Below are 20,077 nucleotides of genomic sequence, written 5' to 3'. Positions count from 1 at the left end.
TTCAAGTTGATTCTGTAGAATGATTCTGTTGATTCTGATTCTTTTTTTAATGTCTTCTGCAATATCAATATGTATATGGATATATTTTCATTCTATTCTCTAATCTTCTGACCTCTCCTGAACTATACAAATGATTTTGACTAAGCCTAATTAAGCCTAATGTTGACAATGGACAATCCTCTGTAGTGACTCTGTATTGTCCTTTAAGACAAGCGACTCAAACAAATAAAGGAAGACTCACAGAGCGGTACACCTCTCCTCTCAGGTCCATGCACAGGAACTGTTTTAGCCTCCAATCAAATATTGACACAAAGTTGCTCGTCCTGGTTCTTAACGGCAGAATAACTGTAAGAAAAAACAAGGTTGTTGTTCAGAAAAATGTAACTTCACGCATGCATTGTACGTAAAGGATTGAATCACATTTCATACACCACATGAACCCTAATAGCGAACATTTAGGCCAAAATAGCCAATCTACAAGCTCAAAACGTGCCGTAAAGCGACACATTGTGCTTGTAGATTGGCTTTTTTTTTGGGGTGAATACTAGCATTCCTTAGAATAGACCCCTGGGGGGGACTCCGGTCACCTATAAGAATATAAGGGTTTATTTTTAAGAAAGAAAGACACATTTCCACATACCCAGAAAGTCCAGCTGCACCTCTATCCTCTTCACCAGTTCATTGGATCCCAGGCGGACCTCAGGTTCACGCGTGAATCTCCTGATGAACCCGGAGCCTGAGCTGAAGCCGTGCTGGTGGGAGAGGAGCCTGGCGGGAACACACCTGAGCGCTCCAGGTAGAACAATGAGCGTGAAGGTGAGGAGGAGTGCTCTCATGATGTGATCACACTGACTCTCACACGCTCTCTCTCACACACACACACACTCACACACACGCACACACACACACACAGGCACTGAGCTCCCTACCCACGGCTGAGTGGACTGACTGCAAGTGGACCAGGAGAAAGTCCAACACGCTCTATTTAAACAGGGGGCCGGCCGATAAGCTGGCTAACTCATTTACCCACGCTGGAGTATTCAGTGCTTACCTGTCACTGTGGGCTGGCTTGGTTGGTTGGTCGGCAGCAAAGTAACTAAGTAGCCTACATTTACTTAAGTACTTGAGTACAATGTTTAGGTATTTGTTTTTACTTTACTTGAGTTGAGTATTCCATTTTTTGTAATGCTTGATACTTCTACTCCTGCATTTGAGAGGCAAATGATATTGTAATTTTTACTCCAATTATTTGACAACTTATTTAAGTTACTTTGCATATAGGTTATTAATAACCTCGCATCACCAGTCTTTCCACCTCGGAGGAAAGCCTTGTATTTGTTATTAAATGGCCCGTGTGATCCGGTAAAAAAAAAAAAGAGAAAATAAATAGCTTCCGGCTTCCGGTTTTTGATGCTTCCGGTTTTGCGGAGCCGATTTGTTTTGGTTCCCCAATTTAAATGCTGAATCGACTACTAAGGTAGACTAGTCTAAATAGTCTCCGGAAAGTACACTTACATTTCTATTTATTTTGTATTTAAAAAATAAGCTAAACTACGCCGCATCAAGGATTTTATCAGGTAGGCCCTAACATTACAATGCCCTTGATCGCGGCCGGGGTTATTTGGGGGTGAGGCGTAGGGTTGCTTCCGCTTCCGACCGGATCACACACACGAAAAAGGTATTGATCCCAGGCTAGGTTATTAATACAAAACATAATGAACTGATACATGATGTATTATTATAGGTTACGCTGGCCAGCAGCACATTAACTCATTAAAATCCGTTCCGCCTTTCCCAGCTGCTGCAACAATAAATTGATGAATGCATCATTGATTACAATACTTTACTATGATTGTGAAATGGACCAAACTGCATAATGAGTACTTTTATGTTTGGTACTGTAAGTTTAGTATTTTTATGCCAATACGTTGGTACCTTTGGATTTTACTGCAGGACTTTTACTTTTTACAGTATGGTATTGTTATTTTAAGAAAAGACATGCACATTAAAGGACCACTTCACTTATTTTCAACCATATCTTCATATAATTGGTCCTCACCAATGCTCATTATAAGGTGACAAAATGTCCGTCTACTCACTCTGTGTCTCATTGTTGGGCTGTGGACAGTTCATAAACCTGCCTACCAGTGACATCATTGATGGGAATTCCAAGTTAATAGTAATGCTGTGTGTGTAGAGCTTGTATTGCTAAAATGACTCATCTTGGGGACAGGATGGTTACTGGACGCTAAAGTTACTGGATGTGCATTGGTCATGAAAGGTTTTTCTTGATCCTGAAGAAATAATCAAGAATATGATTATATTATTTTGGTTTATTTTATTGTTAAGTACATGTACTCAAGTACTGTACTTAAGTACAATTTTGAGGTCGTTTTTACTTTCCTAGAGTATTTCCAATGTTCTGTACTTTTACTTCTACACCACTACAAAGAGGCAAACATTGTGCTTTTTACTCCACTACAATTATTTGACAACTTTAGTAACTAGTTACTTTGTAGATGTTGATTATTATTATTACAAAGCATACATTACCCACTTCAACCCTAGATACATTTCATCCCTTTGAAAATAGCAGATCTACAAGCTCACAATGCGCCGCGATGCGACGCATTGTGAGCTTGTAGATCTGCTATTTTCAAAAGATTTTATTAAATTGTATGAATTTGAAAACTTGTGAAATGGGACATTCTGCATAATGACTACTTTCTACTTTTGGTGCTTTAAGCACATTTTGAAACCAATACTTTTTTAAGTCAATTTTGAATTCTGGACTTTTACTTGTAACAGAGTATTTCTACATCGCAGTATTGATACTTTTACTTAAATACAAAAATTTGAGTTCTTTTCCCACCACTCGTTAAATGATGAAATTTAGCAGGAAAGTACATAGCAGGTATGTATCCTGTACTTTGGGTTGGGGAAAGCAGATTACCAGAAATACAGGCACACGCCCACACATAGATTGCTTAGAACAGGGGTGATGCAACTTTGATGATGGAGAGGGCCACTATATTTCCACACTCACGCCATGACACACTTTTTCGTAAATCAATGCCGTACTTCACTAGCCTGACACTCAACACACTAGCCTGACACTCAGCTCGTTTCACTCCATTATTCAGTCTGACAGCCCTCTCAGTGCAGCCGTTTTCTGAGTTGGGGGCGTGGCCAAAGTGGGACTCTTCAGCGATTGATTCATACTGGATTAACCCGATCCCGATTGGGCCGAGCCGCCGGTTAGATTTTCAACCGAGAAAACCCCGGCCTTTTACGGCGTCACCACACTGAATGCGAGGCTAGCGATTTCAGGGGCTGGAGCCAGGTTAGTATACTTCACCAGTCTATCACACCAAAATAGCAAAAATAGCCGATCTACAAGCTCAAAACGCGTTTTGCTGCGACACGTTTTGAGCTTGTAGATCTGCTATTTTTTAATTGTAATACAGATTTTCTTTTTTGCTATTTTTGAATTGGAATCCTGAAAAGTAACGTTTGTATTTAATTCTAAATGCATTTAGTTATACTTATGTTAACTTTTTTTTTTTACTTAAATACAAATACATTGGACATAAAAAAGTCAATAGAATTTTAATAATAGTCATTAAGACTGGAGTAATTAAAGCAGGTCATGTTTGCATGTTTGGAATTGTAACAGCTGAAATCAATAATATACCAGTATTACCAGATATTAACCTGCGGGCCGCATTAAGTGAAGGTGGGGGCCGCATGTGGTCCCCGGGGCGCCAGTTGCCCATGTATGGCTTAGGGTGTGGGGGCACGACGCTGCTGCAATACACACAGGCATACGCACACACATAGATTGGGTGTGAGACACGAATGCTGTGAAAGGCCTACAGACACACACTCATATGGGAAAAGTACTGGGCCCTTACAAAACCACAGGGGGGTCAAGAAAGAGGATCTTGACTGTAATGAAGCAGAGTGGCACATCGAGTGCTGGACATGATGAAAATGATGATTATTTGAATAATGTAATTTAATCGATAGTATCGATCATGCTGAAGTATGAAACTAACTAAAAGACATGTGTACAACATCTGATAATGAAATGGAGGAGAAGTGATCTGTTGCTTATAATATGAGTGATGGAATGAATTGTTTATTATAATGGAAATGTGGAATTAATCATGACTGATTGTTTTAACAAAGGACATCTACATTTCAGTTTGGTTGAAACATTACCCTTTGAAGTTTGAGAATGGGAGATAACTAGACTAAAGGTCAGCTGGACATGGGGTCAGCCCAAAAAGTTTGACAAACAACAATTGAGGAACCAAACTCATATTAACTGAAATACTGATTGGTAACTTATGTATTAGTGAGCAGACACACCATATTACATGGGCACATTTCCTAATAATGATAACTAAGGCAATCCGGTACTCTTCCCCTTCTTGAGATTCTAACTCCCTTTTCTGTGGAAGTTCTTGGTCATGGCAGACCCCTGAACAGTGTTTTTGCCAAGTTTGGTGCAGATTGGGGCAACGGTGCACCTGTGGGCCGCACGTGGCCCCTGGTGTGGCTATTCTGATTGCAGACCCCTGACTAGTGTTTGTGCCAAGTTTGGTGCTGATCGTATGTAGGCCTACTGTTTGTACTGTACTGTAGTACGCATGTATGCACGTATGTAGCATGAACACCAGCAACTGATTAAATTAATATTAAATGTCTAAATATTGAATCAAGCAACTGTCGGAAGTGCACACAAAAATACAGAAACTTTGAGTACTAAACCGTTTTCTGTAATGGTGGTCTCTAATTTGCATATAAGGAGTAGGCTTACCACTAATTACATAAAAAATACCGTACACACATTGTTTGACACTCAGAACATAGATATAGACACTTTATTTTTCAGTTTTGCTTGCCTTGTTGAAATTGTTGAACATTGGCAGCCATTTCTTTATGCAAATTGGAAGGTTAAAAACAATAACATTCGTTTGGGAACCATGTTATTCAGATTCAGCACCCTTAAATTATGTAAAATAGTCAGCTTCCCAACTTTTACCCCCAAATATTTTTTTTCTTCTGAAATCCCTCTTGTCTAATGATTAGTGGCAGTGCCCACCTGGCTGTAATTGCTATGGGGTGGGGGTGGGGCAGTCAAAGCACTAGTGTGGATCTGCAGGTATTTGTGAGTGAATCTCACCAAAAGAGTGTGAAGCTTGTCTCAAAACTGAATGTGTGTCGGTGTACTCACAAATGCAGATACAACAATTCACACACAGATTTGATGATTTACAAATGATTTTTTAGTATAAATTACTTTTTACAAATTGTAAATTACTAGAGGTGCGGGTCGCTACGCGACCCTTCCGTCTAGTCGCTGGCGCGAGGCTCTCGTGTAGCATGGTGTGTGTATTTGTTGCAACCTTTATTGTGAAGGAACCACCGGAAGTGCTAAGCTATTCATTCCGTTCCGTGTTACATAACACTCTGAGATGCTACATCGTGACATAGTGTCACAGAAACCCACAAAAGTCACCAAAATAACACTGTTCAACAGGCAAATTAGTTAGCATTGATGACATTGACCACACTAACATTCATTCAGGTTGTTGATAAGATGTTGAGCGTAGCCGTTTGAGTGACGACAGCAGCGTTGGTTAACATTAGCGTTAGTGTTAGGCGCATGCTAACGCTATTGCCGGGCCGCCGACATCCGTCGGGCGGCCCGGCGATGTCACTACCAGCCGAGGCTTATTCTTGTGCATTAGGCCGCGATTTCCGCAGGGCCACTGCCTCGTGTCCTGCGTGTCTATTGACATTTGTAATGGTCAGAAATCTAAGTTGGGCTTGTTTGTGTGAGAATATTTCCACATTGGTTCGAAATGTGTGCTTATTTGAGCATTGAGGAGTTAACTGTGCAGGAGCTGTGTGGAGCGAGCGAGCTGGTGTTTTCAATGGCCGTCGCTTCGTTGTGTTTCAGCTGGGGTCGTAGCCGTTCGGTGATGGGCGGGGTTTTCGGGGTTGCCATGTCCAGGAGTTGTAAGCATGAAGTGGCGTGTAATTGGTTAGGGAAAGTGCGCCCACGCATGCGCAGTGCGCAGGGCGGTGTTTTTGCATGAAGCTGGTTGCTTGTTGCTCGCGCGCAATATGGCAACACTGATGCAACTGACCCACGTACAAACGTTCTGGCGCATGACTGTAGATTCCAATTGTAAGGTAGATATATTTACAAATAGTCATATATTTGTACAAATCATAGCACATGTATTGTGCAGTAGGTTTGCAGATAGGAAAATACATTTGTAAAAATGCATGACGTTTGTCTCAAAATCATGTAACAGGAAAAAGGAATGTACAGTATGCGTGTGTTGGTCTACTCACAAATGCAGACTCAACTATTGACACGCAGAATTGATGATTTACAAATATTTTATGATAAATGCACACACAAGTATAATACGTTTTTGTAAAAATTACAAATTCATATTTACAAAAGTCACAAATAAATAATTGGTATTTGCAGATTGCAAAACACATTTGTGAATCATGGAAACACATTTGTAAATCATGGAATATTTGTGCATCATGGTATTGGATTCACAAATAATTTTGAGACAAATCTCTCCCCATATGCCGTTTGGTCAAATCCTTCCCAAGCCATCACCCGTTTGCCGTCTTAGGTGTGGGAATGCATTGAGTGAGGACCAATTATATGAAGATAGGGTGAAAATGGGTGAAGTGCTCCTTTAAGAATTGTACTGTGTCTATGCATGCCCATCGCTACAGATTACTGTTCTGCTTTATAGTTGATAGAATGTATATTTACTCATCATATTCACTATTGACATACTGTACATATACTATCGAGATATCCACTGTTGTATGGCTCACTGTACATATATCAGTGCTGCAGGGTCTTAGTGCCCGAGGATATTTTGAAAAGCAACAACAGCATTGTCAGAAATAGTTATATTAAATACATAAATAAATACATATTTTACGGTACATTTCGGTGCCTGTATCACTGTGTCGGGAGCAGACACCCATAGTGTTATTGGTTATTGTGAAAAATATATCAGTGAAAGATTATATAAATGAGATTATTATAATTGTTTAATTGAAAAAGTGACACAGTGTGTTTGTTACGGGGAGCATGCTAATATGGGGAACATTTATTTGGAAACTATTCAAATGTAATTATATTCATTTGATGAAGTAACCAGTGTAATGAATCATTAACAGATTACAATTTTTCAAAAGTAACCTTCCGTGGCATCTAAATGCACCGAAGACACATGCACGTGTAAACATGAAATCACGTTCACATGATTTACAAAACATCTTTTTTATTTTCATTTCAGGAATACAGTTGACTGCAGTGCACAGCACATACGTACAAAAATAAAAGGAAAACCATTTGTAATATTGTATTTTTTTACAATTTTTTTTTAACTTTTAATCTGTCCATTTCAAACTAATTAAATAAATAAATCGGAACTAAGGCAGAAAGGTGAGGTATATGTTCAAAAAAGAGGAGGAAGCACTCTCCCCTCAGTGCAGGAATAAAAAACTGAGAGAAACATGAACCTGATTTAAGCTGCGTCGTATGACGGTGTCGCATGCTGGAAATAGCAGACCTACAAGTTCACATATCTGAAAATAACTAAAGCTATTAGCTCACAACTCCAGCTATTAGCTCACAACTCCAGCTATTAGCTGACAAGCTATTAGCTCACAACTCCAGCTACAGGGTATTAGCTCACAGGGTATTAGCTCACAACTCCAGCTATTAGCTCAACTCCAGCTATTAGCTCACAACTCCAGCTATTAGCTCACAAGCTATTAGCTCAAGTTATTTGCAGAAAAATCAAGCTAACTCACAATTCAAGCTATTAGCTCCACAAGCTATTAGCTCAAGCTATTGGCTCACAAGCCAATGGGCTTGTGATGGGCGCAAAAAATAGCCAGTAATAGCAGACCTACAAGCTCACAATGCATTGCATCGTCTGCTACCTTGGTCATGTAACACCGTCGTACGACAAAGTATAAATGGGGCTATATAAAAGCTGCCAGCGCACAGGGAAACACAAGCCTGATCCCAAGTCAGTCATCCCACTCTCCTCCCATCTCCCTGTGAACCAATACAGCTGAAAACAGTTCAAAAGAAGAAAAAATATTTTATCCCACGATTTTGTAACCCTTTTTCACCCGGTGCTAATTATCTAAGTGATCCTGGGCTTCCCCGGTAGGACGTAGCGCGTGGAAGGAACACGTTATTCCAACCAGTTCCTTTCCCCTCCTTCAGGCGCCCCGGCTGTCATGGGGGAGGCGGTATAGTAACCAGGAGTACTACATGTTTTTGTGAGGGTATTACCTACCCTAGGAGACACGGGGAGAATTACAACTATGGCAAACATCTGAATGTAGGCTCCACAGGGGGTAAAATGCAGCGAGACCCTTCCAGAACACTTCTGTTTACAATGAAAACCTCTTCCGCCTCGAACTAAAGGTTGTTTTGTATGGTTAATTCGCATTGATTTAAACTGCTGTGTCATGAGTAGGCTATATCCACACGCAAGTATAATGAGGTGATAAAGCTAACTATTGCTTTCAAAACAGCGAATCACAATCCCGTCGGTTGAGGACCTTAAATCGTTGGAAAACAATTCAATACATTTGTAAAAAAAAAAAAAAGGAGCAATGTTACACCCTCAGCTCAGCTTTGAATCTGAAGATCGGAAAACCCAATCAGACATTTAATTCCCAAGCCTTTAAATGTAGGTTTAATATAAACACCAGCTGTTTTCCAAGGTCTGTTTTTACCCCTTCACAAATTAAGGAGCCGTTACACTATTTCGACTTGTCATCTAATTGCTATGCCATGTTGTCTGTATGACTGGCATGAAAACATAAACCACAATAAGATAATCAAAACTAAGCCATTCTTTTTACTCTTGCATGTCTGCTGCTAGTTCTGATGAAACTTTAGCCAAGTTTAGTCCTTGTGGGTTCATATCATTGCCACAATCTATCTATCTCCACCAGGGAAAACCAGCGCCTCTGACAGAGAGGAGGAAACTAGCAGTTGGATGGAAGCTGATTCAAGTATGGTAACGGCATGAATACACCACAGCCTTGAAATGGCTCATTTTGAGCTTGTAGATCTGCTACTTTTGATGTTTTTGAATAACGCTCAAATATCCCCAAACTTCAGTTTTCAACAGGTATACAGTCCTTATCTTCTAAATATCAGATATCAAGACATCTTTAGCCAAACTGGATACATTTGGATGCAGTGGATACACTGCAACAAGTTCGTGATTTCAGAAATCAACTAGAAATATTTACATTGTTTTTAAATTAATACGTTAGACCCTTATATCCAGAGTGATTTGAACATTAATGGCATTCGTTGTAGCTTCAGCCTCTGTGTGCATTAAGCAAAGATTTTTGCCAACTAATGAACAAATATCATCAAACCAGTGTGTACGAGAAAGAGCTCCTCCCACTTTATCTGTTTCGCTTTGAGTGTAAACACTTAACAAAAAAAACAAAACAAGTATCAACTATGAATAAACTCAATGCCGGTTGCAACATGGAGGGCACAGCTTATAACCGCCAGTCCAGTCAAATGGAAGTCATGCTTTGCAGAAGCTGAGACTTAGACTTAAGCCTAGTTCAGACTAGTAGTTTTAAGCGGGATTTACACTTCATCATACGACTGCGTCACACGTGGAAAACAGCAGACCTATAAGCTCACAACAGCGTGTGGCGGATGTGATGTTGTGGATTAACATCCATTTACGGTGTCTCGAATTTCTGCTACATAACAAGTCTTTGACGTCCAACAAGGTCAAAAACCTGCTTTGCATTGAATAAGGCCAAATGGCCGCAGATCAATTACACACCTCGTTCGCACACACACACACGCGCGCGCACACACACACACACACGCGCACACACACACACACACACACACACACACACACACACACACACACACACACACACACACACACACACACACACACACACACACACACACACACACACACACACACACACACACACACACACACACACACACACACACACACACACACACACACACACACACACACACACACACACACAGAGCACATCCGCACAAATCAATCTGGCCTTAGCCATGTAGCTATGATATTTGAACAAATAAAAACCCAGGATTGTCAAAAGCTCCCTTGGACATAGCTGGGGGGTGGGGGTGGGTTGAATGACATCTCCACTACAGGCTTTCCATATCGTCTGAGTCTCAATTACTTAATTGATCTAATTATGGAAAGAAAATCAAGTGGAGTTACTTCTGGCCCTCTAGGAATTGGGCCTAAGCCCCATGTTGAGCGTCTGTGAGAGTGACTTGCGTTTCATTCCTATTTCTGACTCGAGGAGGCGTGCATTTCTGGCGTGCGAGGGTGTGGGGGGCCGCAAGCTGGAATCCAAGCCCCCCCCCCCTCGACACCTCATGATAATGCAAGCTGCCACAATACCCGCCCTTACAGCGGCATTGATAACAATAAAACATATCAAAAGGGGAAGAATGGAAAACCTTCCAGTCCATGGGGCGCGATGGTGTATAAAAAGGTTTTCAGCAAACAGGCATTCTTCTTCTCTGTAGACATTTCATGCACACTTCTTCTTCTTCTTCTTCTTCTACTACTACAACTTCTTCATCTTGTCGGGACATGACGCGTTGAGGTAATAAAAGATATCCATTTCACAATAAAATATATCCATTTCATTTTCCAGGAGACCAACTGACAGTCATATTATAAAGTGAAGGGACAGGTGCAGCCTTCTGGTGCAGGTGCAGCCTTCGGAAAAGGAGGGGAAAAAAATAAATAAAAAGCAGCAAATAATAAGTTCTAATAGAAAGTAGTCTACCCAAATATACATAAAGTCTTTGAATAAATATCATCATACATAGCGGCATTTTTTTCTTCTTGGAGTCCGTTTTTTGTTTTATCTTTTTATGTATACATGTACTTATAATATATATGTTTACCTGGTGGGAAATAATCCACATGTGCAAATCAGTTTAGTTATTGCCAGGCTTTTGCTGGTCATATCCGGGGTAGGAAGTGTGTGACAGTCATGGCGGTGGTGGCCTTGTTGCCCCTCTTGGCGCGGCCATGCTTGCTGAGGGCGACGTAGGAGCCTCGGTACGCCCACGACTCGTAGGCGTTGTAGTTGTTTGGCAGCAAGCTCTCCCTGAACTTACACTCATCATGGAAGACCGTCTGGAAAGGGCAAAAAGGAACAAGTGTGTTAATGCAGTGATTTAAATAATGCCAATTCATTCCTCCCCACACATATTTACATGTGTGTCTGTGTGTTGTCACTGCTGTTGCATCTTACTGGCTCACCTGCCAGTGAGGAACCCCCACCGGGAGGACGCAGAGCCTTCGCCCTACTCCTCCCGCCCAACACTCCCCGCTGACAGGTGTACCGCCATTTTGTGCTGCCACAAATCGAAAGCCCATTCATCTTTCCCATAGAGATTTCCGAAAATATTTACATTAATTATTTTAAGCCTGTGTGACAACCCGGTAATTTACAACCCGACGTTCAATCGTTACTACAACCATGAGAAGTCCGTTTCAGCTCAGCTTTTTGTGCTAATAATGCAGATGAGCAGTGAGCACCTCAATGGTTAATATGTTCTAACAACAATGTCTCACCCCCAAAAGTTATATTGTGACTTATTGACCAAACCTCAAGCCGTCTCAAGTGGACTTGAGCCACGGGACGGGAGGCGCCACCGATCGAGCCATCAGGCGTGGCCGTGCCAAGTGTTGCTTGCCAAGTGTTGTCCGATTGAGCCGACTCAGCGCTGTTCGAGTTATCTTAACTCATCTTAACTCATATTCCCCAAAAGTCAACATGTGCCTTATTTTATTATTTAAAATAATGTCTCTGTGTTTGTCACCATTAATAACAGTGGTAATGCTAAAGTACAACAGCAGAGTAATTAACCTCCATTAAAAGACCGTTATGACGTCAACCTAATTCAATCTGTTGTCAGATCAACAGCTTCCAGAGATTAGACAGGCACACACATCATCACCCCTGAGCCAATGATTGCCTCTCATTGTGTGTGTCGAGGGTGTTGGCTGAGGTGCCGACATGGAAATAGCAGCACATGTATAGTTAGACCTCTGGCCCTCTGGACCTCTGGCCCGCTGTGCTGCATGCTGCTGCTCACAAAGTGCTCTCCCGGGATCACAGAGTCAATATCCCCCCAGGAAGCTCTAAACCAGTGGTTCTCAAACCTATTTCATGCCAAGGACCCCCAAATTGATATGTATTTGGCCATGGACCCCCATCTGAAAATATTTCGTGCCAGGGACGGACCCCCAGAAGATAAAATGTGTTTAAACATTCCAAATTATTCAAAATGTTTCATGCACTTTCAAGATAAAATAAAAAAAATCTAAAATAGCAGATTGCACTGCAAGCTTGTAGATCTGCTATTTTTGAATAGCCAAGGTTACACATTTCGCTGGGGACCCCCTGGAACCCCTCCAAGGACCCACTTTGAGAACCACTGCTCTAGACATTTATGCTGCATGCGTTCACACTGCCAGGTACAAACGATACAATGCCACACTAAGAAAAAACACTAAGAAAAGGCTAAAGGCTAAAATCAATGCAAACTGTGGAATGGAATGCTGGGGTAAGCCATATTGAAGAGGTGGGTTTTGAGAGCGAGAGGCCTGCTGCACATGTGTGAATATTTAGATGGGTTCTTGCTGGTGAATGGCATTAAAAGAAAGAACAGAATTTACTCTGGCGTCTCACATTTTGTTTTATAATGCCATTTTAATGGGTCCTGGGTCATGAAGTGGTGATGGCCGACCTCTTTGCTGTGAAGAACCCTATACAGACTTTAGGCCTTTACTATGAAATGAAACAGAATCAACACATGTTGAGTTGCTTGTACCTTCTATACATAATTATAATCCTAGTTGGCACCTAAACCTTGTGGCCACCTCAATGTTAAATTGGCAGTTATTTTTTTCTTCTTTTTTTCCCCCTCCAAAATAAAACTAAATGTTTTAATAAAATAAATATTACATCAAATCAAATGAAAAATATATGCATTGGGAAATGGTCTTAAATGATGTAAAGTATTCATGTTTTGAACATGCACGGTACATCATTATCAGACCTAAATTTACCCTTCAACTTATTGTGAAACGACTGCATGGCTATCACAGGTTTTGTAGCAATTTTCAGCATTTGTAGACATATCGGGCCTTACTGTACATCTAATACACAAATATATATATATATATATATATATATATATATATATATATATATATATATTATATATATATGTATTTGTCCCCTCATTTATGAAATAAATGTAAATATACAATCAAATATAAAACATGAAATAAATAAACAATAAAAAATGATGAGTACCCCCACTATTCCAGCCACCGTAAGCCTAATGTTACAGCCTATAGACTACTTTACTTTTGAGAGATGCATATCCTATGGGCTTTGGGCTTTGACATGACAACCTTTCACATAGGTCTGTAAAACAGTTAGTAGCAGTATAGTAGCCCACATAATTCCCATACGACTATGTTGACAGATTTGGTGCTCAAAGCAGCCTAGTTTATATAGCCTACTACACCATAGTACTACAACGGTTAATAAGGGTGACAAAATTGTGCGTCTATTTGCCACAATCCTTCTAAGCTTTAAGGGTCACACGGTCACAGAATAGAGTCTATGATCAGGGCCAGAGCCATGCAGAGCACCGCCACTCCAATCCAACATAATGGCATCCTAGTAAAACCGGACCAGGGGGAGCTGTAATAATAATTATAATTATAGCAGCAGCACTATTTCAGGGGAGGCCGTTATATAAGTCAAATATAAAACGGAATAGCTTTGTGCATACCTACCGTTGCGTACAACCGTCCGCGGCTGTTCATGGCGACAAAACGCGCGCTGCTCACGCCGTAGAGGCTGACGACCCCTCGGTCCACCGTGGAGATCTCTATGAGACCTAGTAGACAAAGTAGATCTCTATTAAACCTAGTACACAAAGGATCTATACATTATTAGATCTCTATTAAACCTATTAGACAAAGGACCTATTACCTATTAGATTATTAGATGGTACCATTCACCCCCTCCCTCCCTCCCCAGAGAGAGATGGATCAGATGATGTGTGTATAATGGTTACTACTACGGAATACAATTGTGCTCTCTCTGTGTGTGTGTGTGTGTGTGTGTGTGTGTGTGTGTGTGTGTGTGTGTGTGTGTGTGTGTGTGTGTGTGTGTGTGTGTGTGTGTGTGTGTGGGGGGGGGGGGGGGGGGGGGTGTAACCTTGCAGGTTGCTGCGCTATTGCTGCTGCTGACTGAGCCTTTTGTTCGTGCATCTTTTTTTTCTAGCCAACACGCCTTGCATTTACAACCCCATCATTGCACATATATTATTATTACTCCATGTATTAAAGACAATATTGTAGTGACACGGTTTGTGGGGCAGGCCGTCACAAACAAAAGTTGCGTCTAAAAGCGTTTGATGCCCGCAGCTTAACGGAGACATTTAACTGATGGATGCTGGTTTTCTCCGCCAGGCCGAAAGGCATGGCGAGAGAGTATGTTTTACCCCCTGTCCGTCCTTTCGTCCGTGTGTCCGTCCGTGTGTGTGTATTTCCTGTCAGTGTGTTACCAGCTAATCTCCTGCACCGTTTGCCCGCTCGCTGCAAAACTGTGCACACACACTCCCTCGATGCCAATTCAGAACCTATGCCCCAAATTTTTCACATGGGCCTGTTATAGCGCCACCAGGAGGCCGATTTGTGCAAAAACATTTTTTTTACATTACTTGGATTTTATCCAAACGTCATGCAAATTGGTACACAGTATCTCTATAGTCATGCGATCAACACGGATCTGTCCGATTTCCCATATTCCATCCTGATTGGCTAAGCTTTGCTTCCAAAGTTTGCAGGATTGGTCCGTTCTCAAATCATGAACGCAGCTTGCAAATTCCGTGAAATTTCACACGCACATTCCCACTAGGCCGAGGAAGAAATGCCACGCATTTCACATTGGCCTGTTATAGCGCCACCAGCAGATCTAATTTATCAAAACACATTTTTGGAACAAAATGCCTCAAATCACGAATGCATGTGTCCGATTGCCGTGAAAGGCCTAAGAAGAAATGGCACCCTTTTCACATTGGCCTATTATAGCGCCACCAGGAGGCCACAATAACGTACCTGACCTGGCGGAGACCTGTGCTCCGAGGAGCACTTTTTCTAGTTTTTAATGTGTCTTTGGGGTTGCTGGAGGAAACCCAACGCTCCCTGCGCAGCCGCATGAATGAATTCATTTTTGTGCATAATGCATTTTATTTGTATTGCACCTTTCAAAACAAAGTTCCAAAGTGCTGCACAGAGCAAGGTTAAAAACAACAGACAACAAAGCAAAATCAAAAAAACTTTTGATTAAACAAATAATAACATTAGAGTGTGTACAATCATATATAAAACAAAAAAAAACACTTGGTGTAGAGGTATGTTGTCAAAAGTGACTTAAACAGAGGGACGGATGGTGCTAACCTTAGCTGCACCGGCAGTGCGCTCCACAGCCAAGGTGCCCGATCGCCCCGGGTAACTACTGTAGGTTAGTTTTAGGGACCTTCAGGAGGGCCTTATCTGAGGATCTAAGGGTGCACTCAGGCTTATGAGGGGACAGCATATCAAAGATGTAACTAGAAAAAGTGCTCCTCGGAGCACAAGTCTCCGCCAGGTCAGGTAGGTTATTATGGCCTCCTGGTGGCGCTATAATAGGCCAATGTGAAAAGGATGCCATTTATTCCTAGGCCTTGCACGGCAATCGGACACTGCATGCATGATTTGAGGCATTTTGTTCTAAAAATGTGTTTTGCTAAATTTGACCTGCTGGTGGCGCTATAACAGGCCAATGTTAAAAGGGTGACATTTGTTCCTCAACATAGTGTGAGAGAATGTGCGTTCAAAGTTTCACCGTAATCGGACGCTGCATTCATGACTTGCGGCATTTTGTTCAAAATGGGCCACTCCTGCAAACATTACATGTCAATGTTAGCCAATCAGGATGGCATATGAAAAATCAAACAGATCCGTCTTGATCACATGACTATAGAGATCATGTCTACCGATTTGCGTGAAATTTGGATCAAATATGAAGGCTTAATATCAAAAAAATTGTTTTACATAAGTCTGCCTCCTAGTGGCGCTATAAAAGGCAAATGTGAAAAATGCAGGGCAAAGGTTTGTCCTTGGCCTCTAGAGAGTGTGCATACAAAGTTTTACACTGATCGGTGCAGTTATAGGTAAAAACACGAATCGGCCTGTTACAGCGCCACCATGAGGCTGATTTGAACATTTTCAAATGGCATTTCTTCCTCGGCCTAATGGGAATGTGTGTGCAAAATTTCACGGAAATTGCATGCTGTGTTCATGATTTGAGGTATTTTGTTAGAAACAGAGTACTCCTGCAAACTTTGAAAGACAATTTTTGCCAATCATTCAGGATGGAATATGAAAAATCTGAAATGAGCCGTTTCTTTTTATGACTATAGAGATACTGTGTACCGATTTGGGGGATTTTTGGCCAACATTTGTTGGAGTACTGTTCAAAAATGTGTTTTGCACAAATCGGCCTCCTGGTGGCGCTATAAAAGGCCCATGTGAAACATTTGGAGCAGAGGTTCGGCTTTCGCATCCAGGGACTGTGTGTGCACAGTTTCGCTGCGATCAAGCCAAAGGTGCCAGAGATTAGCTGTACACAGACAAGACAGAATGACACACACACACACACGGACGGACGGACGGACGGACGGACGGACGGACGGACAGGGGGTAAAACATACTCTCTCGCCATGCCTTTCGGCCTGGCGGAGACAATTAGGGGCCAGCCCAAGCAGGACTTTATAAGTAATAAGACCAATTTTGAAATCGCTCATGGAGATCACAGGCAGCCAGTGAAGGGCAGCTAGTATGGGTGTGATATGGTCCCGTTTCTTGGTATTAGTAGGCAATCTAGCAGCAGAGTTTTGTATCAATTGCAGGCGGGATGTGACTATCTTGCTAAGGCCGGAGTAGAGGGAGTTGCAGTAATCAAGGTGTGATGATATGAGGGCATGAATGACCTTTTCGAGGTAAAATAAACTAAACAATTTTTAAACAAGGGGAATCATTTTGGAGGTGCAAGGCGCCGGTAGCCTCGCGTGGCCAGACTATATCACTAACGAGGGCAATATTTTTTTTTGTGCTGGCAGATTTGTCTGGTCCCAGGCTAAGGCGCCGGAGGTTCCTGTCGTGGGTTCCGGCCGCATAGTGTTTGTGAGGTTAGGGTTAGGTTTGGGTTTAGGCATAGTTTTTGTGAAGTTAAATATTAGGGTTTAAGCGCAATCAAGGCGAAACACCAAGGACAGAGGGAGTCCCCACTTTACAGTCCCAAGACGTCCGTCACAGATTGAGATTGACGTCGTCCCCCCCCCCACCCGGTCCCAGCTCCCAGTACAATAGTTCCGCTTCATTTCACAGCCTACTTTCTAACGGGCTTCGACCAACGTTCACATTCACAGCTCCCGATTTTAACACAACCAGTTTGGCAAACTTGAAATGAAATGTTCGCCTGTCGACTTTGGCTGTTCATCTACCTTTGAGATTTTTTGTATTAGAATTAATGGTAAGACCCCTATCTTGTGTGTTTTAATTTACAGGCCCCTAAAACGTGTTCCAGAGTTTTCAGAGCTTTTATCAATTATCATGGCCCAGCATGACAGAGTCATCCTAGCTGGTGACTATAATATTCTCTGTCTGTTGTCCTTCATCTGCTTTAGCAACTGACTTAATTGCACTTGTTTGAATAGTTTAATCTGGCACAGCATGTAAATTGTTCCTCCACCTCCACCACTTCATGAATAAGGTTTGAGGAATAAGACTGCAACGACGTATGGCTCGTCGTACAGCTCAGACAGGCGAAGAGCTGTGTCATTGGTCCCAATGTGAACTATCATTTAATGGTGGATGGGAGAGACGGTAACACATCTTGGAATGATTTATCCTGTGTCACACCAGCTCCATGTGGGTTACATGGCGGCTTTCCGACATGTCGCCTTTCCGACGTTAACGAACCCTATACCTAACCCTAACCGCACGCGGAAGCCACTAGTCGGAGTGGCGAGATGTCGGCATGGAAGACGGTTACCCTCCATGTGGAACCTCTCCCTCCACTGTGTAGCTCCTTGATGAGATCCCACAGCGTAGGGTGCCGGCATAGTGCGACACCGGTGATCGGTATCCAATATTGTTGATTCTTACCTATTTCCGCACATCCCCCCCTGCTCTCAGATGTTTGACATTTCAGTGATCAAGAAAATCTAAGCGACGGGTTGAAACAAACGTTTAAATCAGTTTTTGTAGTCAGCTTGTGCCATGTTTTCCAATGCAAGCTTAACGGGAGCAGTACAGCGCATGCGGATGGGGCTTGACTGATTCCTTTAAACAGCCATAACTCCGGTACCGAGCATCGAAAACCTACGAAACTTCCTAGGTGCACTTACATGGCCATTAGGGACAGGCTGAAATTGCTTACGCCCCGCCCCCTCTGTGTTACCATTGGCTGGGCTTTAACCAGCCTTAACTCCAGTTCTAAGCATCGAAAACCTACGAAACTTCCTAGGTGCACCTAGATGGCCAATAGTGGCAGGCTGAAATTGCTTAAGCCCCTCTGTTTTCCTATTGGCATGACTTTAAACAGCCATAGCTCCAGTTCCCAGCATGCTAAACCTACGAAACCTGCTAGGCACACTTAGAGACGGCCACTAGGGACAGGCTGTAAATGCTTAAGCCCAGCCCCCTCTGTGTTCCTATTGGTTGGGCTTTAAACAGCCATAACTCCAGTTCCCAGCATGCTAAACCTACGAAACCTGCTAGTTGCACTTAGACGGCCAATAGGGACAGACTGCAATTGCTTAAGCCCCGCCCCCTCTGTGTTCCTGTTGAGCAGCCTTGAAATTAATGGACATGGATTTGACATTGTTCCTCTACTTCATATAGCTTAATGAAATTAACTCAAAGGCACCACTCTGGGTGTGATTTATATATATAATATATAATACCTATAATATATATTTATATGTAACTCACTGTATTGGTTCTCATCATGTGCTCCATTAATCCTCCCGTCTTGTAGAACCTGCAGGTGGAACCCGATGCCCACGTTGCAGTAGAGCCTCCGGACCCGTTTGATGCCCAGCAGATAGTCTCTCTGCTCCCCGGAGGAGACCCCCAGAATGGAGCGGGAGAACAGCGTCTCCTCCCCGGAGACCTCCCCCAGGATGGAGCGGATGGAGAACCCCGTCCTCCTCCTCGGTGCAGGGAGGAGGACGGGGTAGGAGGACACGGCGCCCGCCAGGAGAGCCAGCAGCAGGAGGAGGACGGAGGAGGTGGTGAGCGGGGGTGAGTGTGTCCAGCCGGCCCTGCAGGACATACTGATGAGGAGGCGCTGCTCCTACCGGGGTCACGTGGGTGGTGTCACGATTAATGACCCTAAAAATACCCGGAGCAGGAGCAGGCCGGTTCTGCTGGCTTCTGCATGCCGCTGGCGGAGGAGAGGGAGGAGGAGGAGGAGAGGAGGAGGAGGAGTATTTTGGGAGCAGCGCGGAGCGGAGGGGCTTTGGGCATGAAGAGACACGAAGAGCCGAGGAGCGCAGCAGATCCGAAGGTGGCGGTGGCGATTACCATGTCTCTCTATCACTCTTTCACCCTCTCTCTCTCTCTCTCTATCATCCCCCTCTAGCTCTCTCTCTCTTTCTCCCTCTCACCCCCCTCTATCTATCTCTCTCTCCATCACCCCCCTCTGTGTGGAGGAGAATAGCCCAACATCACCACTCACCAAAAAAAAAAAACAGTTTTCCAACAAGGCAGGGCTATTGCATCATGACGTCACCGTCCAATCATAATGGGCGGAGGATGATGTTGATGATGCCAGGAGAAGCCAGAAACATCAGTAAAGGGGCCACTGT

At 42.8% G+C, this 20,077-nt stretch overlaps 1 protein-coding gene across 1 annotated transcript; it reads right to left on the bottom strand.

The window, feature by feature from the left end:
* Window positions 1-10,763: 10,763 nt before the first annotated feature.
* On the bottom strand, window positions 10,764-19,542 carry LOC311047064 (fibroblast growth factor 4A-like; the record flags this gene model as incomplete). Its single annotated transcript, XM_084059647.1, has 4 exons — window positions 10,764-10,841; window positions 11,033-11,267; window positions 13,950-14,053; window positions 19,200-19,542. The coding sequence occupies 3 exons, from the start codon at window positions 19,540-19,542 to the stop codon at window positions 11,091-11,093; spliced, it is 624 nt and encodes a 207-aa protein (XP_083915773.1). The 3' UTR covers window positions 10,764-10,841; window positions 11,033-11,090.
* Between the last annotated feature and the right edge of the window lie 535 nt (window positions 19,543-20,077).

Source organism: Gymnoscopelus microlampas, assembly GCF_963454915.1.
Source record: "Gymnoscopelus microlampas genome assembly, chromosome: 6".
Taxonomy (NCBI): domain Eukaryota; kingdom Metazoa; phylum Chordata; class Actinopteri; order Myctophiformes; family Myctophidae; genus Gymnoscopelus; species Gymnoscopelus microlampas.
This window is presented reverse-complemented; position numbering and strand designations above follow the sequence as displayed.